Here is a 26,922-nt window from a genome sequence, read left to right as displayed (position 1 = left end):
CACCAACAACCACACCAGTACCCACATCAAGAACCACTCCAGTACCCACACCAGTACCCACACCAACAACCACACCAGTACCCACACCAACAACCACTCCAGTACCCACACCAACAACCACTCCAGTACCCACACCAACAACCACACCAGTACCCACACCAACAACCACTCCAGTACCCACACCAACAACCACTCCAGTACCCACACCAACAACCACACCAGTACCCACACCAACAACCACACCAGTACCCACACCAACAACCACTCCAGTACCCACATCAAGAACCACACCAGTACCCACACCAACAACCACTCCAGTACCCACACCAACAACCACTCCAGTACCCACACCAACAACCACACCAGTACCCACACCAACAACCACTCCAGTACCCACACCAACAACCACACCAGTACCCACACCAACAACCACTCCAGTACCCACACCAACAACCACACCAGTACCCACACCAACAACCACACCAGTACCCACACCAACAACCACTCCAGTACCCACACCAACAACCACACTAGTACCAACACCAGTACCCACACCAGTACCCACACCAACAACCACTCCAGTACCCACATCAAGAACCACACCAGTACCCACACCAACAACCACACCAGTACCCACACCAACAACCACACCAGTACCCACACCAACAACCACACCAGTACCCACACCAACAACCACACCAGTACCCACACCAACAACCACTCCAGTACCCACACCAGTACCCACACCAACAACCACACCAGTACCCACACCAACAACCACTCCAGTACCCACACCAGTACCCACACCAACAACCACACCAGTAACCACACCAACAACCACACCAGTACCCACACCAACAACCACACCAGTACCCACACCAACAACCACACCAGTACCCACACCAACAACCACACCAGTACCCACACCAACAACCACTCCAGTACCCACACCAACAACCACACCAGTACCCACACCAACAACCACTCCAGTACCCACACCAGTACCCACACCAACAACCACACCAGTACCCACACCAACAACCACACCAGTACCCACACCAACAACCACTCCAGTACCCACACCAGTACCCACACCAACAACCACACCAGTACCCACACCAACAACCACACCAGTACCCACACCAACAACCACACCAGTACCCACACCAACAACCACACCAGTACCCACACCAACAACCACTCCAGTACCCACACCAGTACCCACACCAGTACCCACACCAGTACCAACACCAACAACCACACCAGTACCCACACCAACAACCACACCAGTACCCACACCAACAACCACACCAGTACCCACACCAACAACCACTCCAGTACCCACACCAGTACCCACACCAGTACCAACACCAACAACCACACCAGTACCCACACCAACAACCACACCAGTACCCACACCAACAACCACACCAGTACCCACACCAACAACCACACCAGTACCCACACCAACAACCACACTAGTACCCACACCAACAACCACACCAGTACCCACACCAACAACCACACCAGTACCCACACCAACAACCACACCAGTACCCACACCAACAACCACTCCAGTACCCACACCAACAACCACTCCAGTACCCACACCAACAACCACACCAGTACCCACACCAACAACCATACTAGTACCCACACCAACAACCACACGAGTACCCACACCAACAACCACACCAGTACCCACACCAACAACCACACCAGTACCCACACCAACAACCACACCAGTACCCACACCAACAACCACACCAGTACCCACACCAACAACCACACCAGTACCCACACCAACAACCACTCCAGTACCCACACCAACAACCACTCCAGTACCCACACCAACAACCACTCCAGTACCCACACCAACAACCACTCCAGTACCCACACCAACAACCACACCAGTACCCACACCAACAACCACACTAGTACCCACACCAACAACCACACCAGTACCCACACCAACAACCACACTAGTACCCACACCAACAACCACACTAGTACCCACACCAGTACCCACACCAACAACCACACCAGTACCCACACCAACAACCACACTAGTACCCACACCAACAACCACACCAGTACCCACACCAACAACCACACTAGTACCAACACCAACAACCACACCAGTACCCACACCAACAACCACACTAGTACCCACACCAACAACCACACCAGTACCCACACCAACAACCACTCCAGTACCCACACCAACAACCACACTAGTACCCACACCAACAACCACACTAGTACCCACACCAACAACCACACCAGTACCCACACCAACAACCACACCAGTACCCACACCAACAACCACACTAGTACCCACACCAACAACCACACCAGTACCCACACCAACAACCACACCAGTACCCACACCAACAACCACACTAGTACCCACACCAGTACCCACACCAACAACCACACCAGTACCCACACCAACAACCACACCAGTACCCACACCAACAACCACTCCAGTACCCACACCAACAACCACACTAGTACCAACACCAACAACCACACCAGTACCCACACCAACAACCACACCAGTACCCACACCAACAACCACACCAGTACCCACACCAACAACCACTCCAGTACCCACACCAACAACCACACCAGTACCCACACCAACAACCACACCAGTACCCACACCAACAACCACACCAGTACCCACACCAACAACCACACCAGTACCAACACCAACAATCACACCAGTACCCACACCAACAACCACACTAGTACCAACACCAACAACCACACCAGTACCCACACCAACAACCACTCCAGTACCCACACCAACAACCACACCAGTACCCACACCAACAACCACACCAGTACCAACACCAACAACTACACCAGTACCCACACCAACAACCACACTAGTACCAACACCAACAACCACACCAGTACCCACACCAACAACCACACCAGTACCCACACCAACAACCACACGAGTACCCACACCAACAACCACACCAGTACCCACACCAACAACCACACCAGTACCCACACCAACAACCACACCAGTACCCACACCAACAACCACACCAGTACCCACACCAACAACCACACCAGTACCAACAACCACTCCAGTACCCACACCAACAACCACACCAGTACCCACACCAACAACCACACCAGTACCCACACCAACAACCACTCCAGTAGCAACACCAACAACCACACCAGTACCCACACCAACAACCACACTAGTACCAACAACCACTCCAGTACCCACACCAACAACCACACCAGTACCCACACCAACAACCACACCAGTACCCACACCAACAACCACACCAGTACCCACACCAACAACCACTCCAGTACCAACACCAACAACCACACCAGTACCCACACCAACAACCACACCAGTACCAACACCAACAATCACACCAGTACCCACACCAACAACCACACTAGTACCAACAACCACTCCAGTACCCACACCAACAACCACACCAGTACCCACACCAACAACCACACCAGTACCCACACCAACAACCACTCCAGTACCCACACCAACAACCACTCCAGTACCCACACCAACAACCACACTAGTACCCACACCAACAACCACACCAGTACCCACACCAACAACCACACTAGTACCAACAACAACTCCAGTACCCACACCAACAACCACACCAGTACCCACACCAACAACCACACCAGTACCCACACCAACAACCACTCCAGTACCCACACCAACAACCACTCCAGTACCCACACCAACAACCACACTAGTACCCACACCAACAACCACACCAGTACCCACACCAACAACCACACCAGTACCCACACCAACAACCACACCAGTACCCACACCAACAACCACTCCAGTACCCATACCAACAACCACACCAGTACCCACACCAACAACCACACCAGTACCCACACCAACAACCACACCAGTACCCACACCAACAACCACTCCAGTACCCACACCAACAACCACTCCAGTACCCACACCAACAACCACTCCAGTACCCACACCAACAACCACTCCAGTACCCACACCAACAACCACACCAGTACCCACACCAACAACCACACTAGTACCCACACCAACAACCACACCAGTACCCACACCAACAACCACACTAGTACCCACACCAACAACCACACTAGTACCCACACCAGTACCCACACCAACAACCACACCAGTACCCACACCAACAACCACACTAGTACCCACACCAACAACCACACCAGTACCCACACCAACAACCACACTAGTACCAACACCAACAACCACACCAGTACCCACACCAACAACCACACTAGTACCCACACCAACAACCACACCAGTACCCACACCAACAACCACTCCAGTACCCACACCAACAACCACACTAGTACCCACACCAACAACCACACTAGTACCCACACCAACAACCACACCAGTACCCACACCAACAACCACACCAGTACCCACACCAACAACCACACTAGTACCCACACCAACAACCACACCAGTACCCACACCAACAACCACACCAGTACCCACACCAACAACCACACTAGTACCCACACCAGTACCCACACCAACAACCACACCAGTACCCACACCAACAACCACACCAGTACCCACACCAACAACCACTCCAGTACCCACACCAACAACCACACTAGTACCAACACCAACAACCACACCAGTACCCACACCAACAACCACACCAGTACCCACACCAACAACCACACCAGTACCCACACCAACAACCACTCCAGTACCCACACCAACAACCACACCAGTACCCACACCAACAACCACTCCAGTACCCACACCAACAACCACACCAGTACCCACACCAACAACCACACTAGTACCAACACCAACAACCACACCAGTACCCACACCAACAACCACACTAGTACCAACACCAACAACCACACCAGTACCCACACCAACAACCACTCCAGTACCCACACCAACAACCACACCAGTACCCACACCAACAACCACACTAGTACCAACACCAACAACCACACCAGTACCCACACCAACAACCACACCAGTACCCACACCAACAACCACACCAGTACCCACACCAACAACCACACCAGCACCCACACCAACAACCACACCAGTACCCACACCAACAACCACACCAGTACCCACACCAGTACCCACACCAACAACCACACCAGTACCCACACCAACAACCACACCAGTACCCACACCAACAACCACACCAGTACCCACACCAACAACCACACCAGTACCAACAACCACTCCAGTACCCACACCAACAACCACACCAGTACCCACACCAACAACCACACCAGTACCCACACCAACAACCACTCCAGTACCAACACCAACAACCACACCAGTACCCACACCAACAACCACACTAGTACCAACAACCACTCCAGTACCCACACCAACAACCACACCAGTACCCACACCAACAACCACTCCAGTACCAACACCAACAACCACACCAGTACCCACACCAACAACCACACCAGTACCAACACCAACAACCACACCAGTACCCACACCAACAACCACACTAGTACCAACAACCACTCCAGTACCCACACCAACAACCACACCAGTACCCACACCAACAACCACACCAGTACCCACACCAACAACCACTCCAGTACCCACACCAACAACCACTCCAGTACCCACACCAACAACCACACTAGTACCCACACCAACAACCACACCAGTACCCACACCAACAACCACACTAGTACCCACACCAACAACCACACTAGTACCCACACCAACAACCACACCAGTACCCACACCAACAACCACACCAGTACCCACACCAACAACCACACCAGTACCCACACCAACAACCACTCCAGTACCCATACCAACAACCACACCAGTACCCACACCAACAACCACTCCAGTACCCACACCAACAACCACACTAGTACCCACACCAACAACCACACCAGTACCCACACCAACAACCACACTAGTACCCACACCAACAACCACACCAGTACCCACACCAACAACCACACCAGTACCCACACCAACAACCACTCCAGTACCCACACCAACAACCACACCAGTACCCACACCAACAACCACTCCAGTACCCACACCAACAACCACACCAGTACCCACACCAACAACCACACCAGTACCCACACCAACAACCACTCCAGTACCCACACCAACAACCACTCCAGTACCCACACCAACAACCACACCAGTACCCACACCAACAACCACACCAGTACCCACACCAACAACCACTCCAGTACCCACACCAACAACCACTCCAGTACCCACACCAACAACCACACCAGTACCCACACCAACAACCACTCCAGTACCCACACCAACAACCACACCAGTACCCACACCAACAACCACACCCGTACCCACACCAACAACCACTCCAGTACCCACACCAACAACCACACCAGTACCCACACCAACAACCACACCAGTACCCACACCAACAACCACTCCAGTACCCACACCAACAACCACACCAGTACCAACACCAACAACCACACCAGTACCCACACCAACAACCACACCAGTACCCACACCAACAACCACTCCAGTACCCACACCAACAACCACTCCAGTACCCACACCAACAACCACACCAGTACCCACACCAACAACCACACCAGTACCCACACCAACAACCACTCCAGTACCCACACCAACAACCACTCCAGTACCCACACCAACAACCACACCAGTACCCACACCAACAACCACACCAGTACCCACACCAACAACCACTCCAGTACCAACACCAACAACCACTCCAGTACCCACACCAACAACCACACCAGTACCCACACCAACAACCACACCAGTACCCACACCAACAACCACTCCAGTACCCACACCAACAACCACTCCAGTACCCACACCAACAACCACACTAGTACCCACACCAACAACCACACCAGTACCCACACCAACAACCACACTAGTACCAACAACCACTCCAGTACCCACACCAACAACCACACCAGTACCCACACCAACAACCACACCAGTACCCACACCAACAACCACTCCAGTACCCACACCAACAACCACTCCAGTACCCACACCAACAACCACACTAGTACCCACACCAACAACCACACCAGTACCCACACCAACAACCACACCAGTACCCACACCAACAACCACACCAGTACCCACACCAACAACCACTCCAGTACCCATACCAACAACCACACCAGTACCCACACCAACAACCACTCCAGTACCCACACCAACAACCACACTAGTACCCACACCAACAACCACACCAGTACCCACACCAACAACCACTCCAGTACCCACACCAACAACCACACTAGTACCCACACCAACAACCACACCAGTACCCACACCAACAACCACACTAGTACCCACACCAACAACCACACCAGTACCCACACCAACAACCACACCAGTACCCACACCAACAACCACTCCAGTACCCACACCAACAACCACACCAGTACCCACACCAACAACCACTCCAGTACCCACACCAACAACCACACCAGTACCCACACCAACAACCACACCAGTACCCACACCAACAACCACTCCAGTACCCACACCAACAACCACTCCAGTACCCACACCAACAACCACACCAGTACCCACACCAACAACCACACCAGTACCCACACCAACAACCACTCCAGTACCCACACCAACAACCACTCCAGTACCCACACCAACAACCACACCAGTACCCACACCAACAACCACTCCAGTACCCACACCAACAACCACACCAGTACCCACACCAACAACCACACCCGTACCCACACCAACAACCACTCCAGTACCCACACCAACAACCACACCAGTACCCACACCAACAACCACACCAGTACCCACACCAACAACCACTCCAGTACCCACACCAACAACCACACCAGTACCAACACCAACAACCACACCAGTACCCACACCAACAACCACACCAGTACCCACACCAACAACCACTCCAGTACCCACACCAACAACCACTCCAGTACCCACACCAACAACCACACCAGTACCCACACCAACAACCACACCAGTACCCACACCAACAACCACTCCAGTACCCACACCAACAACCACTCCAGTACCCACACCAACAACCACACCAGTACCCACACCAACAACCACTCCAGTACCCACACCAACAACCACACCAGTACCCACACCAACAACCACACCAGTACCCACACCAACAACCACTCCAGTACCAACACCAACAACCACACCAGTACCCACACCAACAACCTCTTTATCAGTTGTCCATCAACACATTATAGTAAACAAAGCTTCAGTAGACATTTACAACTTTCAGTGCCAAATGCGGCCGATTTTAAATTAATGAGCAACCATTCAATCAATTCTAAATACAGCTCCGACAACTGCATACAGAGGCCTACACGCCCCAGCCTCTCTCAGGCCATCCCCTGCTGACTTACAAATGACTCTCCGCCACATCTCCCTCTTCTCTATTCTTTCCAACTATCCTCTACCACCCTATACTCCTTTCAATTTCCCCCTCCCCCATAAACCCCAATCTCACGTGCCCTGCACGCCATATTCCCCTCATCCCAAGACACAAGAGGTGCTCACAAACTTGTACCGTAGGATGTGGTGCTCTAAAGTCTAAACGGAACAAAGGGGAAAAATCAAGGAATTAGATCTGGAGATAATAGCAATCGTGGAAACAAAACTCTTACCATATTCACGCGCGTCACAGACCCACAATAGCATACCTACCACGGCGCCGCAGGTCCCATGGCACTGACTTACCACAAACACCAAACTGGCTCCCAAACACACATAAACCACCTCCTGGTATCTGGGTATCCTGGCTTCCACAGCTTATCACCACCTACACTTCCGCGAGTGATATGTGTGTGTGTGTGTGTGTGTGTGTGTGTGTGTGTGTGTGTGTGTGTGTGTGTGTGTGTGTGTGTGTGTGTGTGTGTGTGTGTGTGTGTGTGTGTGTGTGTGTGTGTTGTGCCATCTGCACCTCCTCTCTCTAGTGTGGCACTCCCCCACTCCTGCACACCTGTCTTTGTACAACACCTGCTCCTGTCACACCTGTCCTTACACAACACCTGCTCCTGTCACACCCGTCCTTACACAACACCTGCTCCTGTCACACCTGTCCTTCCACAACACCTGCTCCTGTCACACCTGTCCTTCCACAACACCTGCTCCTGTCACACCTGTCCTTCCACAACACCTGCCCCTGTCACACCTGTCCTTCCACAACACCTGCTCCTGTCCTTCCACAACACCTGCCCCTGTCACACCTGTCCTTCCACAACACCTGCTCCTGTCCTTCCACAACACCTGCTCCTGTCCTTCCACAACACCTGCCCCTGTCACACCTGTCCTTCCACAACACCTGCTCCTGTCCTTCCACAACACCTGCTCCTGTCACACCTGTCCTTCCACAACACCTGCTCCTGTCACACCTGTCCTTCCACAACACCTGCTCCTGTCCTTCCACAACACCTGCCCCTGTCACACCTGTCCTTCCACAACACCTGCTCCTGTCCTTCCACAACACCTGCTCCTGTCCTTCCACAACACCTGCTCCTGTCACACCTGTCCTTCCACAACACCTGCTGTAGTGACACGTGTCATTATAGTAAACATTCTCCAGTGATTGTAACTGTGTTTGTCAGTAGAGCACACGACCCAACCCGGCCAGCCAGGGCCTAGGCTTGTATGGTGGTAACTTCACAATAATACTTATAATATTAATTATAGTAATAATAATAATAATAATAATAATTAATTTAAGTAAAACAATATACAAAAGAAATGATACGGTGGTCACAGCCCGAGGAAGACATTTTCAAACCTTACCATAGCCTACAAAAGTGAATTAAACTGAAGTTAAAGCACTAAGTCACTGTGACACGCCGCGCGTCACGGGGAGCCGAAGGGTTAACTCATTATCTAGTGAGTAGTGTGGATGAGAAGTTAGCTAGTAGCATCCCACATATAACAAACATTCACAGATCTCTTATAGAAGGTAGTGAGGATTATTTAACGAAAAGATATACAAGTTAGGGAACATTTACAACAAGGTCTATCACACGGAAGTATACGAGAATAAAAACGAAAAATGCCGACGCCATGGATACTGAACTGTCAACAGGAGACCAAACCAGGAAATGATGCCAAGCTACCATTTTCGTACAGGCCAATATGCCTCCTGTCAAGTCTATAAACTGCTTACACACCTGGTATTATGTCGCCTCAACTGATGAGAGAAATTCAACATCTTTCCGGCATCCGGCCTGGCCGGAGCGCACATTACATCTTTCAGTTGGAACACTGGACTATTCCAATGCCAGTAATGTAAGCTTCAGTCTTGGAGCTACAATGGGCTTTTACCCTCACGAGGCTATACTCCACAGACTGTGACCTGGGACTTGCAGGCCTCCCTCCACTATATGCCCTGCAATTACCTCACTCATCATTTCAGACCGTCATACAAGTAATTATCAAAGAAGGCACCAAGTCGGGAAGGCTATGTAGCACCATCAAATGTGCGGGATAATCAAAGGGCGCTAAACATCACCAAGGATGCCAATATGAGAACAGAAACGCATAAGGCGACCGATATCAAACGTATCCGATTAACAAAAAATTCTATCAAGGAACAAGTGACCGTGATAGGCTGTCGGAAAACAAGACACACGCTCGTCCTGGTAGTCAAGACATTCAACAAGGATATGCACAACTGTAAAAGGGGACAATGCTGTTAGGACAATAAGGAGCAGGGTGGCGCTCCGTTAAGTGCCCGTGAGTTAAGCAAGTATGGCCAATAAGCAACCTCGCCAGAGCCGTTTCCCACCACTGGTTACAGTGGTGGGAGGAAGGCCACGGGGACACACTACTCTTAAGAGCAAGCAGTTTGTTACCAGTAACAGAAGACCAACAACACTGCCAACGGGCAAGGATGGAGGAATGAATAACTGGGTAAAAGTCTATAAGGAATACCTTTATGGGAGATGGGACAAGTGTGGATAGCTTCCTTAGCGGCAGCATCCGCACGCTCATTTAAAGAGACCAATATGGCTGGGAACCCAGCAAAAATCAACTGTCTTAAATCTACTGGAGATAAGAAAGTCAATGTTGAATCTCGACAACCACAGGATGGACAGGATTAAAGGTCTCCAGAGCCATGAGGGTGTTGTGAGAGTCAACTACAACCACAAAGGAGGATTGACAGCGAGAAAGCAAGAGACGAAGAGCATAGAGAATAGCATGAATAGAGAATAGCATGTTGTGATGGTGTTCCAAGAACCACATCAGACGGACATTTACCATACGATCAAAGAGTTTGCAGACACAGCTCGTGAGGGCAATAGGGCGAAAGACCTTAGGGGGTGTCCCGAGAGACCCTGGTTTCCGAAAAGGAAGTACAACAGCATCGAGCCAGTCCTCAGGGACTGACGACAACTCCCAGACCTGGTTATACAGACCCAGTAAATACTGAGACGTGCAAGGAGGGAGATGGGGAATCATCTCATAATGAATGTCATCCGAGCCCGCTGCTCTAGAACCACAGAGGGCCAGGGGCAGGCTAAAGTTCGGAGAGAGAGAAGGGATCGTTATAGGGAAGGCGGGGATGAGTGTGAAAATCTAAGGGATGAGATTCAAGAACAGGCTTACGAAGGAAGGAAGGATTGAGAAAGATGAGTACCAGAGCTAACAGAAGAAAAGTGGGAACCCAGTTCGGTCGCGACCTGCACTGGATCTGCCACAAGGGTACCACGGAGGTGAAGAACCGGCGAGCCATCTGGAACAAACTTAAATCTTGCGATCTTCCAGATCTGCGGCAGAAGAGTATCGGACGTAATGGTGGAAACATAAGATTTCTAACTCTCACGCTTAGCTGTACAGATGGTCCTACGGGCCACCGCACTTGCTTTCCGAAACAAAATAAAGGAATCAGCCGCCTGCCGGCGGCGGTGTTTCTTCCAGGGTGCGCGCTTACAGCGGACAGCCCGAACACAGTTCGCATTCCACCAGGGAACGCACTTCCGCTTGCCCCGGGAGGTAGAGCGAGGAATAGAGCGGAGGGCAGCGTTGAAGACAGTGTCATGAAAAAGGAGGGCGCGAGGAAGAGGAAGAGAGGAAAGGTCAGATAGAGTAGCACAGAGGGTGAGTAGGTTCTAGTCAGCTTTGGCAAACTCCCCAAGAGGGGAGGGTGAAAAGAGAAAATGGAAACAAGGATGGGGAAATAGTCACTGTTATGGAGGTCATCAAGAACCCGCCACGAGAGATCTAGGTAAAGGGACGACGAGCAGAGAAAGATAAAGACAGGAAAGGGTGAGAGTTTGAGAGTCCACAAGGGAGGGCTCACCAGAATTCAGAAGAGACAGGGAAGAAGAGAGGACGAACGGTTCGAGAAGGCAGCTCTCCAAGCCCATGACGGCAACGGGCTGGAAAGGAAGAGAGTGGGGTTCTCGTAAGCTAACGTCTTAGGACCAATTTTTTTTTTTTTTTTGGGGGGGGGGGGGGGGGGGGAGTAAAGAGGATGGAAATCCATAGGTGAAGGAAAGTTTGGAAGTGAGTGAGTGAGTGAGTGAGAATACAGTGAGTTACGAAAGCAGGACCAACCCGTCCTCGAATTAAGTCCATTACATCCAGCGGTCGACCCCCACAGACGCATTCATCAATGTTAATTAACATGCTCTTCATTCAAAACTGGAATTTTCTCAAATATAAATTAATATAATATATAACATTGTGCATATATAGGCATAGGTCAGGTTAGGTGTTTAGGTTCTGTTGGCGATTATTTGTATTTGTAGTACATGGGTGAAACATTTATAGCGTTGTAGTTCGGACAAAATTCGTCAGTGAAGCACTTGTTCCGGAAGTGTTCGAACGAAACCAATAGTCGTGTAAAAAGTTTTTCATTCATAAACAGGGGGTTTGGCAGATACATGGAATCACTTCTGGGCCTTTGTTTGGAGGACGGGCTGAATACACACACACCCTTTCTAGTACCCAACGCGTAGGTTCGAATTCTCCTCCGCGAATCCTACTGATTTCATTGAAGCATCACGCTAATGTTTCTTTGTGCATTCTGTTCAGATACATCTCCCAGCCCATGGCCGCCATCCCACCAGTTTTCTTGTCTTTGTTTGAATGACTCCTGCCGTGTGTCCACAGCATGGGAAAACGGAACACTTTGGACAAAACCAAAAAGCTATGTCAGAAATAGTGTTGGTACATATTCACGAGAAAATAAATGTAAGGATAACAAGACTTGCAGTATGGATTGTAAAAAAATAAAGATGCACGCGAGTAGAAAGTGATGCAGTCTGTCCTTGTAATTCATCGGCAGTTGTTTACAGACTCGTTTTTATGAGTACCTATTCATTGCTAGGTTAACAAGCCATTAGGTGAAAGGAAATGTGCCAAACTAATTGAACCCGAAATTCTAGATTGTACGAAGAGAACGAACAAGTCTACACACCGGGAGCTGACACCTATGTGGACCAGGTCACACACAGGACAAATGCTTGTGCTATCGTTTTTAAGGGGCCATATCAGTTTGGAAAATGAAGAGTTGTTCATGCCAACCAATATTTTGTTGTATATGAAAAGAGCTGCAATTGTTCCAAGTTTCAGTACTGCAACCTAAATATTTAATTTTTTTTCAATAAATATTACACATTTCAACGTGACTTGAAACGACCAGACCTTTCAGATATAGTCATTCTATGACACTTTTCAGACACATTAGCATATAATAAAGGCTCTAACCGGAGATTTTCCAAAACTTCTTTAGTTTTCCTAATACAAATAGTCAAAGTTCTCCCCAAAAATTACGCAAATATATCATGGTTATTTATTCTAAAATCAATAAATGAACTTATGGAAACAAAACGGCTCCAGATTTTAGAGAAACTTTACATAAGCTGTAAGTTTCATGTAAACTGAATAAAATGAGTCAAGTCTTTTATGTTACTTGAAAAAATAAATGAAACTTAAGTAAGGTGTTGTCAGATAAACAAAAACAAAAAATTTAAAGTATTATAATTTTTGTTAATATAGGCTATTGTGATAGACATGATGTTTCAGTTGACACTTTAGTTAGATAACAGTTTTCGACCATTTTGGAAAAATGACAATTCAATATTTTTTCCTACCTTCCTATTCATGCTACAATGCAGACTTGGCCCAGAAGAAACCCCTTTCATATACAGTACAACTCAAAGTTTGAAATCGAACGAATTTTCATTTATTAATTAAACTCCCACTTGGCCCCTCAATGTACACTAGAGTTAGTCCAAAAGTTGCAATACTATGGCATCTTTTTACCATGCAAAAGTATATTGCAACCCCCAGCTGCTTGGGCAGTTTTGTAGATGCCTGGGAACTTAGTAAGTATACAGTACCAGAATCCAGTAAACATAGTTAATCAACTTCGGTACAAGTAAAACAAGTTTTTTTTTTTACACATTTATTTATAAGTTGTCTAAGCTGCATGCCTAGGATCCTTCTTGGTACCACGGATGAGACCGGTCCTTCTGGCAGCAATGAGACCAACCTTGCGACCGGCACACTTGCCTCGCGACACAGTGGAAGCCTTACCAATATGTTGATGGTTACCACCACCATGGGGATGTTCAACGGGGTTCATGGCCACACCACGCACCTTAGGCCAGCTGTTTCTCTTTACCCTGTACTTGTGATAGGCACGACCAGCCTTCAGTATAGGCTTGTCAATACGCCCACCTCCTGCCACAATACCTACAACCAAAACAGTATTTTATCAAATGCACTCAGTCCAATTATTTATATCAAGAATGCATATTTTACTAAAAATACACAAGATATACACACAGTATATAAAGAAAACCAATAACAAAAGAATTTTTTAGTAAAAATATGTTTTCCCCTTGCATGCTGGACTCTACCGGCAACCAAAGCCTCGCCCCTCCTAATACAAGGCTGATTACACCTTCAGTAAGGAAAATAAATATACATAGGCCACCCCAATTTTATCACAGTAGGTAGTGCTATTTTCAATCAAAGGTGACACACAGTTGGAAACCAACACATTTCATCAAACCCTAAGCGAGCCTTTGAGATCACTCACCAATCATAGCACGGTTCGCAGAGGGTAGGACCTTCTTGGCACCAGATGGCAGCTTCACACGGGTCTTCTTGGTCTCTGGGTTGTGAGCAATGACCTGGGCATAGTTACCAGAGCCACGGGCAATACGGCCACGATCTCCAGTCTTTTCTTCCAAGTTGCACACCACAGTACCTTCTGGCAGGGAACCAATTGGTATCACATTGCCAACATCGAGGTTTGCTGAAAATAACAAAACATTCAGATACTAAAGTATTGGAGATGAAAAGCATTATCATACATATATAGAAAAAAGGACAAATTACAACTTCGTAGGGTAGTAATTGAAAGATTCCAGGAAATTATGGCAAAACTGACCAGTGTCAAACAATGTGTTGCATGTGAAGAGCGAGTTGATCATATACTTGCATCAACAGTGCCCAGTCGACACAAAACCGAATTAAAGGAATTACTCGATTCAATTTATATTTCAATTTGAGTAACTAGGGCTACACCATCCCAATCAGACGGTAAAATTACATCCGAACAAGAAAATAAGTCGAATTCTCAAAATACTGTAGGATATAAAAGGCACTCTTACAAGATATTTTAACCAATTTACATTCTCATGATCCAACAGCAAAAAATATACTCAGCTCATTTTGCTACATCAATGAAAATTATTCACTTTCAATAATTATAGAATACTAGTAAGCTTAGCCGTTTCTCCTAGTTATATATAAAACATCTGCACAATGTTCTTAGCCTACATCTATACATATCTTTATAAATTAAGTAGACGCTTCCAATTTGTCAGCACATGGCCAAAGATGTGCCAGTGTGCATGAACATTTACAATATGCTGTATCATTACCTTCTTATCAACTTTACTTCACCAATAAAGAGATAATGGGTGGCTTGATTTTTTCTACCTCTTTTTTTGACCAAATAACCAAAGGGGAGCTATCCAGTTTACATTAAGAGGATTAGACACCACTTAAAACATTTTAATCTTACACAATAGGAAGTATGCCTATTGAAAGGTAGTTTTATTACATATATACACCACTTCTGTAGAAGCTTAAAATGAGTTTATTTCTTACCTTTCTTACCACAGTAGATGAACTGCCCAGAATACATGCCTTCAGCAGCAAGGAAAAGTTCCTTACGAGTCTTGTATCGGTATGGATCACGGAAGTGCACTTCAGCAATAGGGGCACCACGACCAGGGTCATGGATAATATTCTGAAAGTTATAAATTTTATCAGTTGAGTTTGTAAAGTGTAAAATAGCAAATATGTAATTTCACAAAAATCAGGCACTAATGCCAGTTTTGAAACTTTACATGCTGGTACAAACAGCAACAAAGAATACTCAGTCAATGACCAAAATGGCTTATATACAGTATATTACACAATGAGGTGCCGTTGTTATAGATTCAGCTACTCGGAACAAGTTCCAAAGATGTGGAGTTGTTGTTTGGAAAGTCTTGCAAAAAGTTGTAGGATTTTTCCAAACATCTACCCAGTGCCTTCTGCATCAATAAGACACAGCATGGATGCTTAAAAATAGCAATCTTTTTCCTGGAGGTTAACTTAACTGTACTATTCAACTGATGGGACAGAATGATCATGCCTAAAGGAGTAACCATGCAGCACCGCTCTGAAAACAAATCTGATTGCTGGCAATTAAGAAATGCTGGTCTACAACTACTTGCAGGCAGTCATGATTTAACACTCTTGTAACCGTACCCGAGGCCAGACTTCCCTGGATATAGATTGCTCAGCAAATTAAGCGAGACATTATTTTATATTAGATTGATATATATACACAGAGTGTGTGTGTGTAATTGCCTAAGTGTGATTACCTAAGTGTAGTTACAGGATGAGAGCTACGCTCGTGGTGTCCTGTCTTCCCAGCACTCTTTGTCATATAACGCTTTGAAACTACTGACGGTCTTGGCCTCCACCACCTTCTCACTTAACTTGTTCCAACCGTCTACCACTATTTGCGAAGGTGAATTTTCTTATATTTCTTCGGCATCTGTGTTTTGCTAGTTTAAATCTTATGACCTCTTGTTCTTGAAATTCCAGGTCTCGGGAAGTCTTCCCTGTCGGTTTTATCAATTCCTGTTACTATTTTGTATGTAGTGATCATATCACCTCTTTTTCTTCTGTCTTCTAGTTTTGGCATATTTAATGCTTCTAACCTCTCCTCGTAGCTCTTGCCCTTCAGTTCTGGGAGCCACTTAGTAGCATGTCTTTGCACCTTTTCCAGTTTGTTGATGTGCTTCTTAAGATATGGGCACCACACAACAGCTGCATATTCTAGCTTTGGCCTAACAAAAGTCATGAACAATTTCTTTAGTATATCGCCATCCATGTATTTAAATGCAATTCTGAAGTTAGAAAGCACAGCATAGGCTCCTTGCACAATATTCTTTATGTGGTCCTCAGGTGATAGTTTTCTATCTAGAACCACTCCTAGATCTCTTTCTTTATCAGAATTCTTTAAAGATTTCTCACATAATATATAGGTTGTGTGGGGTCTATGTTCATATATATATATATATATGTGTGTGTGTGTGTGTGTCTCTCTCTCTCTCTATATTATATTATATTATATATATTATATTATATTTATATATATATATATATATATATATATATATATATATATATATATGTCGTACCTAGTAGCCAGAATGCAATTCTAGGGCTACTATGCAAGGCCCGATTTGCCTAATAAGCCAAGTTTTCCTGAAATAATATATTTTCTCTAATTTTTTTCGTATGAAATGATAAAGCTACCCATTTCATTATGTATGAGGTCAATTATTTTTTATTGGAGTTAAAATTAATGTAGATATATGACCAAACCTAACCAACCCTACCTAACCTAACCTAACCTATCTCTATAGGTTAGGTTCGGTATGGTAGCCGAAAAAGTTAGGTTAGGTTAGGTTAGGTAGGTTAGGTAGTCGAAAAACAATTATTTCATGAAAACTTGGCTTATTAGGCAAATTGGGCCTTGCATAGTAGGCTCAGAAGTGAGTTCTGGCTACTAGGTACGACATATATATATATATATATATATATATATATGTCGTACCTAGTAGCCAGAACTCACTTCTCGGCCTACTATGCAAGGCCCGATTTGCCTAATAAGCCAAGTTTTCATGAATTAATTGTTTTTCGACTACCTAACCTAACTTTTTCGGCTACCTAACCTAACCTATAAAGATAGGTTAGGTTAGGTTAGGTAGGGTTGGTTAGGTTCGGTCATATATCTACGTTAATTTTAAATCCAATAAAAAAAAATTGTCCTCATACGTAATGAAATGGGTAGCTTTATCATTTTATAAGAAAAAAAATAGAAAATATATTAATTCAAGAAAACTTAGCTTATTAGGCAAATCGGGCCTTGCATAGTAGGCTGAGAAGTGCGTTCTGGCTACTAGGTACGACACACACACACACACATATATATATATATATATATATATATATATATATATATATATATATATATATATATATATATATATATATATATATATATATATATATATATATATATATATATATATATAATCTATATAATGTGACGATAATCTCCTTCAAGAGATTGAGCCTGCTCTTCCCTCTACAAATACGTCGCAACATACTATATATAACTACTATGGAAGAAATGTCCAACAACGACAACAACACCAGCAAGGTTTGCCAGAGCGCAAAACGTTGCAGCCAGGGACACCTGTTCGGACTCAAACCGCCAAACTACCTGTTGATCGCTACCGGCTCCGCTGATTGGTCGCCGGCCTGGCTGCACCTGCACTCGCCCCCCCATACTACTTGATGTCTGGGGTCGCCACGACCTCAGACCTCAGAATATTCTGTGCTTTCGGAGCTATCACTCCTCCCGGCTAGACGTTAGCGTGTACTGAGAGAGGTGGTAGCTTAAAGCCAATATTCCAGCACCTCCCTTTAATTTTGTGTTGCACTTCTTGTTATTTTATCTTAACGTAACTTTTCATTGTGTCATTTAATTATTCTTATTATTTTGATTGATTGATTTTATTATAAGAATTTGTTTGTCCATTTTTTCATGTTTTGATTTATTTAACGTAATTAAAATTTCATTGTTAAAGTTTACTTGTGTTTTGTGTGTCTTCTCCTTACCTTACCACAGACGAAGTTCCAGTTTTTCTATTTTTTTTTATAACTATGTGACGAGGCCATACCCCTAGCCTTAAACAGCCGAACACCAACGCGTTACCGTCACAAGTTATATGGGGGCCTGTCCTAGGAGCTTCACTCAGGTACTGGTGCCAAGTGGTAATTTATGGTAAGCGTATTTAACTTTGTTAACGTAGCTTTACTATTTTTCATATTCAATTTCATTTTTTATAAGGTGCGGTGTATTGTGCATTACGAGAGTAACATATGGTGAAGGTGAGACAACTTTGGATTACGTGGTGACTGTAGGCCGCAGTCATACTCTTAATTGGTCATCTCTCCCTCCTTGTTATTACTCGTGTTTACCATCTATGTCCCTTGAATATTTCTCATTCTGACAGATCATCATATTGGTACCCTGGTACTGTGGTCTGCCCCGGGTCAAGAGTACCCAATCTTCTGCAATCTGACTGTAGGAGGACAAAGAGGGCCATAGTTCCTCTAGCTCGAACTTTAGTTGCTGAATTGGGACCTCAGCAGCAGTTCTCGTCACCAGTTGACACCTCGCACCCCTACACGTCAGTCAGAGATGATGATACATACAACGGTAGGGAATTAGCTTACTTTTTCAGAGCACAAAAGTTCGCTAATTCTGTAAGTATCATATTAAATTCAGTAGGAAAAACTTGCTTTATGTCCTATAGAGACTTGGCAAGGTATGCCTACATCCTTGGACTACCAATTTTACTTTTGAAGCATTTAACTGTTTCATTTGTTTTCGAAACTCGGTTTCATTTGTTAGTAGGATTTTCTTGCCCTTATCCTCTTACATGAGTACCGGGTACAAGATTTCCTGCGCCCTTGATTTAATTTAATCATTTAACATCTTTTACTTAACTTTAATTGTTAAAGATCTCACAGGATAGGTACCAGTTGCCACGTTGTCCTGTTTCTGACATTCACTATTGAATATTCGTGTACCTTTATTTGCTAATTTCACCATGTTTCGTCTCCAAGCTTTCCGTACAAATCCAGCAGGTGAAATAGGGACTTTAAGTCGTGCCAAGAGGACTGAATTACAAACTCTTGCACATGAGTATCAACTAGAAGTTCCCTACCAAGCCAACAAAAATGACCTACACAACCTGTTGCTGGATTACTATTTAGAGCAAGGTAAGATAGACTCTGAAACTCATGAAACTTACTATATTGCAGAGAAAACTGATTTGGCAACGCTGAAACTCAAACTAGAGCTGGCCAAGATTGAACGTGAGCAGCAAAGAGAAGCAGCTGCCATACGTAGGGAAGAACAAGAACGAGAAATCACCCTCAGAGAACGTGAAACTACTTTGAGGAGAGACGAACAAGAACGCGAGGCTGCTTTGAGGAGAAACGAACAAGAACGCGAGGCCACTTTGAGGAGAGAAGAACACGAACGTGAGGTCGCATTACAACGCGAACATGACAAGCAACAAGCGACTTTGGCTCTAGAGTGTCGTCAACGTGAAATCGCCTTGGAAACTTCACACTTCACTCAACGCCAGCAAGCTACTGCCAATCTTCCCGTCAGTTTTAATATATCACATGCAAGTAAGTTAATGCCATCCTTTGTAGAAGCAGAAGTTGATGTGTTTTTCACCACCTTTGAAACCCTGGCTAATCAACTCAGTTGGCCTGTCGACCAAAGGGCCACACTTCTCAGAGTCCATCTTACAGGTAGAGCTGCAGTCACACTCAGTACTTTGGCGTCTGAGAATGACTACCACACTCTGAAACAAGCAATGTTGGACGCCTACCTACTTTCCACCGAAAGTTATAGAAGGAAATTCCGTGACCACCTGAAGGTACTCGAACCCAGAAAGCACAACTACCTTCCAGTGGAGGTAGAGATGTTTGAGATATATATCTCGAACTATCTACTTCTTTTGTAAGGTCTGATGGCGTAGTGGGTTAAAGCATACTAGTTATGCCAGCTACTGGAAGGTAGTTGTGCTTTCTGGGTTCGAGTCCCACTGGTGGGTGTTGTCCAAAGATTATTTAATCTTCACTTGTGGTTTATGCAAGTATAGGCTTATAAGCTGGACACTAGTTCTCTCACATTGACAGTGGCTTGACGAAAAATGCAGACTGACCCCTCACTCATCTGGTGCCTTCGGGAGGTGGAGATGTTTGAGATATATATCTCGAACTATACTTCTTTTGTAAGGTCTGATGGCGTAGTGGGTTAAAGCATACTAGTTATGCCAGCTACTGGAAGGTAGTTGTGCTTTCTGGGTTCGAGTCCCACTGGTGGGTGTTGTCCAAAGATTATTTAATCTTCACTTGTGGTTTATGCAAGTATAGGCTTATAAGCTGGACACGAGTTCTCTCACCTTGACAGTGGCTTGACGAAAAATGCAGACTGACCCCTCACTCATCTGGTGCCTTCGGGAGGTGGAGATGTTTGAGATATATATCTCGAACTATCTACTTCTTTTGTAAGGTCTGAAGGCGTAGTGGGTTAAAGCATACTAGTTATGCCAGCTACTGGAAGGTAGTTGTGCTTTCTGGGTTCGAGTCCCACTGGTGGGTGTTGTCCAAAGATTATTTAATCTTCACTTGTGGTTTATGCAAGTATAGGCTTATAAGCTGGACACGAGTTCTCTCACATTGACAGTGGCTTGACGAAAAATGCAGACTGACCCCTCACTCATCTGGTGCCTTCGGGAGGTGGAGATGTTTGAGATATATATCTCGAACTATCTACTTCTTTTGTAAGGTCTGATGGCGTAGTGGGTTAAAGCATACTAGTTATGCCAGCTACTGGAAGGTAGTTGTGCTTTCTGGGTTCGAGTCCCACTGGTGGGTGTTGTCCAAAGATTATATATATATATATATATATATATATATATATATATATATATATATATATATATATATATTATATATATATATATATATACACACACACACACACACACATAATAAAAACACGTACCAAGTCAGAATAATAGTATCCATGTGTCAAATATCAAGCTTATTTAGACCTGAGCACACACAAGGTGATCAATGCCAAACTACTGTACTACAATACACAGGAACAGGGAATAAAAATCCCACATAGCAAATTAGGACACGGTGCTAGATGGATGAATTTGTGGAAGAAGACAACTTGGAGTAAGGGACAAGTTGTCGTTCAATTATGACGACTTTTTAGTGACAACTTCGGACACTCCTCAACCCATTATGGTTACCGTAGTAGTACCATAGCAATGAGTTCGTGCGTGTACAACTAGGCAAATAATATTTGTTGACATTGAACAACTTTTCCAACACCACTCTAATGTCCCCTTAAAAAAGCAAGCAGTGCACATACACGGACAATCTGTATCAATACCTTCTTATCGACTTTACTACAAAATAAAGTGATAATGGGTGGCTTGAATTTTTCTACCTCTACCTTGATCAAACACCCAAAGGGGGGGATATCCGATTTATGTTGAGGATAATACACTAGCCATAATTATTAAATCTTATTCCAACTTAAAATTACATCTTTAGTTTAAAGTAAAATATTTAAATACACAATACATTTTAGTATCCAGTAATTTATGGACATAACATGGCTGCAACTACTTACATACCTTAATTATCCCACGGATGTAACCATGACGCTCTGCATAATCAACTGGACGCAGCGCAGGTTTTCCCTTACGGTGATGAGTGTGGGACTTGAAGACAGAGCCCGCACCCTTCCTCTGCGCACGAATCACACGCCCCATTGTTCTAGATTAAAAAAATTAAATACTGTAGAAAGATTGATGGTTTGATTCAACAGATTTTAGCTATGCCACAGTAAACTGCAGGAACCTTAAAACAGCCATTTTTTTACCTTCAAAGCCAAACCATCAAAGGTTGACTATTTAGGCTCTAGGACGAAAACAATTAATACAACCTTTGCAAAGCTTCCAGAAGTCCATAAAATCATTATTAATCACAAATTATAGACAGAGATTTGTAGTCATAAGTTTTGCAAGAAAAGGGTTTCCAATGAACACAATCGGCTACCAGCTTTACAACTACAGTACACACAATATAAATCATTTTATAAGCAGGTCCACAGCGAATACAGGGATCTCATTGCATGAAAGGCACTCAAAACCCACTCACTTCTAATTACATTTTTCCAATAATTCCTACAGGAAAAGAAGGAATGGCCACCTCAAAATAATATTCTTCTCCATCTACCGACTAAAGTAAATCCATTACAACTCTGGGAAGAATTTTATATTCATATAACCAGATTACCAAGCATTAAATAAATTGAATATCAAACAGCAGTACACAACTATAATAAAATGACGACATTCACAGTAATGCTCGGCAAGCAACTTTACGATCTACACATGGTTTGCATAACATACCGGATATTGTACAGTAGCTTCAAAATGCATTAGGAGCTACCTGGACTGAACCTTTATATTTACCAGCTGTAGATTTGACCCACAGGTTATGGCCGGTCAATTTTGAACACAGGAAAAATACTTTAAATATTGTATATGGTATTTAGCAACTGTTTAAATAATCCGATTCTTGTTCAAACAACAAGAGGTACAGTAGTTGGCAACAAGTGTCGCACAATCATTGTTGTAGTGCTGTACCGGTAGCCCATTTGTGCTCAATCCTTATCAAAACGATGCATTACTTGCTGGCCATGAAACGGATCTCGGTTAAGCATGCTTTGACATGTGAAGTGTCAAATCAAACCTTCCAGAGGATGGGCTGAAGACCATATTTAACACTTCATACCCAAGACTTCTACAAATTAGAAGCAATATCAGGTAACACTACCATGCCAAGGTAATTGATGAAAGGAGGCTATCTTGAGATGATTTCGGGGCTTTTTAGTGTCCCCGCGGCCTGGTCCTCGACCAGGCCTCCACCCCCCCTAGGAAGCAGTCCATGATAGCTGACTAACACCCAGGTCCCTATTTTACTACTAGGTAACAGGAGCATAGGGTGAAAGAAACTCTGCCAATTGTTTCTTGCCGGCGCCTGGGATCGAACCCAGGACCACAAGTCCAGCATGCTGTCCGCTCGGCCGACCGGCTCCCCCTCCCCCTAGGCTAGAACAAATTGGTGAACCTGTACAATGAGGCTGCAACTGGCAATCTCAATTACTATGGATGAAGGGGAGGCGACTGCCAAAGAGAATCGGTACCGGCAAGAATTTGTCTTGGATACAAATACCCACGAGACTCTGGATGGAAACAACAGTTTAGCGGCGGAGTGACAATCTGTGGCGAGTGATGACACCGCCTTGACGCCTTATCTGAGAGTGAACATGCAGACAGACATCAGCAGCATATGACAGGTTGGCTAACATAAGAATGGCCTTTTGAAACCTGTGTAAGTAATCATTCAGTAAATTTTATGTCAGATATGGTATGCGCTCGAGGAGACTACAGGAACTAAACCTGACATTACTGGAAGACATGATCACTACACAAGATTCTCAAGAGGAATTGATAAAGCAAACACAAGTTATTTAATACCAGGGGGCCACAGCCCCTCACCGCCACGCACACACACACCACAGCCCCTCACCGCCACGCACACACACACACACACCACAGCCCCTCACCGCCACGCACACCACAGCCCCTCACCGCCACGCACACACACACACACACCACAGCCCCTCACCGCCACGCACACCACAGCCCCTCACCGCCACGCACACCACAGCCCCTCACCGCCACGCACACCACAGCCCCTCACCGCCACGCACACCACAGCCCCTCACCGCCACACACCACAGCCCCTCACCACCACCACCACACACACACACACCACAGCCCCTCACCACCACACACACACACACCACAGCCCCTCACCACCACCACCACACACACCACAGCCCCTCACCACCACCACCACACACACACACCACAGCCCCTCACCACCACCACACACACCACAGCCCCTCACCACCACCACCACCACACACACCACAGCCCCTCACCACCACCACACACACACACACCACAGCCCCTCACCACCACCACCACACACACACACCACAGCCCCTCACCACCACCACCACACACACACACCACAGCCCCTCACCACCACCACCACACACACACACCACAGCCCCTCACCACCACCACCACACACACCACAGCCCCTCACCACCACCACCACACACACACACACCACAGCCCCTCACCACCACCACACACACACACACCACAGCCCCTCACCACCACCACACACACACACACCACAGCCCCTCACCACCACCACACACACACACCACAGCCCCTCACCACCACCACACACACACCACAGCCCCTCACCACCACACACACACACACCACAGCCCCTCACCACCACACACACACACCACAGCCCCTCACCACCACACACACACACCACAGCCCCTCATCACCACACACACACACCACAGCCCCTCATCACCACACACACACACCACAGCCCCTCACCACCACACACACACACCACAGCCCCTCACCACCACACACACACCACAGCCCCTCACCACCACACACACACACCACAGCCCCTCACCACCACACACACACACCACAGCCCCTCACCACCACACACACACACCACAGCCCCTCATCACCACACACACACACCACAGCCCCTCATCACCACACACACACACCACAGCCCCTCACCACCACACACACACACCACAGCCCCTCACCACCACCACACCACAGCCCCTCACCACCACACACACACCACAGCCCCTCACCACCACACACACACCACAGCCCCTCACCACCACCACACACCACAGCCCCTCACCACCACACACACACCACAGCCCCTCACCACCACACACACACACACCACAGCCCCTCACCACCACACACACACACCACAGCCCCTCACCACCACACACACACACCACAGCCCCTCACCACCACACACACACACCACAGCCCCTCACCACCACACACACACCACAGCCCCTCACCACCACACACACACACCACAGCCCCTCACCACCACACACACACACCACAGCCCCTCACCACCACACACACACCACAGCCCCTCACCACCACACACACACACCACAGCCCCTCACCACCACACACACACCACAGCCCCTCACCACCACACACACACCACAGCCCCTCACCACCACACACACACACCACAGCCCCTCACCACCACACACACCACAGCCCCTCATCACCACACAATGTTTACCTCCGGCACCACCAAAACACACGCACCACCTCCCAATAATCTCAAAATATCAGCGATCATCGGGATAAATATGGGTGCTGGTGGTGCCGACGAGGCAGCAGGAGGCCCCGGGGGAGGTGCGGCGGCCCCGGCGGGCACCTGGGGCCAAGGAGCAGACACTCACACACAAAATAACACGCGGCAAGAGGACAGGAGGGACGGACCTGAGGAGGTGTAGGGAAGGAAAGACAGCTGGCCGGTGCTGCCCTCTACACCACAACACCCGCAACACATGACGCACGACAAGCGCATTTACACCCTCCATACCCTTCATACACTATTTTATACAATTAGTTTCCCCTATTAAACTATTAATTTGACATTATACGAACTCTAGATTTTATTTGCAATACGTTGCAACAGTTAATAATGGAAGTAGAGAT

At 46.5% G+C, this 26,922-nt stretch overlaps 1 protein-coding gene across 2 annotated transcripts; it reads right to left on the bottom strand.

Annotated features, from left to right (window-relative positions):
* Positions 1 to 14,030: 14,030 nt before the first annotated feature.
* On the bottom strand, positions 14,031 to 26,782 carry RpL8 (ribosomal protein L8). 2 transcript variants are annotated; one of them, XM_045742156.2, is made up of 5 exons: positions 26,704 to 26,782; positions 22,891 to 23,032; positions 16,193 to 16,334; positions 15,114 to 15,332; positions 14,031 to 14,764 (listed from the first exon to the last, which is right to left on the bottom strand). In XM_045742156.2, the coding sequence occupies exons 2-5, from the start codon at positions 23,026 to 23,028 to the stop codon at positions 14,490 to 14,492; spliced, it is 774 nt and encodes a 257-aa protein (XP_045598112.1). In that variant the 5' UTR covers positions 23,029 to 23,032; positions 26,704 to 26,782; the 3' UTR covers positions 14,031 to 14,489. The 2 variants fall into 2 exon arrangements, with proteins under 2 accessions (XP_045598112.1, XP_069195003.1); XM_069338902.1 differs by lacking the exon at positions 26,704 to 26,782.
* Positions 26,783 to 26,922: the final 140 nt, after the last annotated feature.

This window comes from Procambarus clarkii, chromosome 40 (assembly GCF_040958095.1).
Source record: "Procambarus clarkii isolate CNS0578487 chromosome 40, FALCON_Pclarkii_2.0, whole genome shotgun sequence".
Lineage (NCBI taxonomy): Eukaryota > Metazoa > Arthropoda > Malacostraca > Decapoda > Cambaridae > Procambarus > Procambarus clarkii.
Note: the sequence above shows the minus strand (reverse complement) of the source record. Positions and strands in the feature narration are given on the sequence as shown.

Coding starts and splice junctions, on each gene's coding strand:
- RpL8 (XM_045742156.2), bottom strand. CDS start 23,028: ATGGGGCGTGTGATTCGTGCGCAGAGGAAGGGTGCGGGCTCTGTCTTC. Junction 16,335..22,890: donor ACATCCGTGGGATAATTAAG/GTATGTAAGTAG, acceptor TATAACTTTCAG/AATATTATCCATGACCCTGG. Junction 15,333..16,192: donor CATCTACTGTGGTAAGAAAG/GTAAGAAATAAA, acceptor TGTTATTTTCAG/CAAACCTCGATGTTGGCAAT.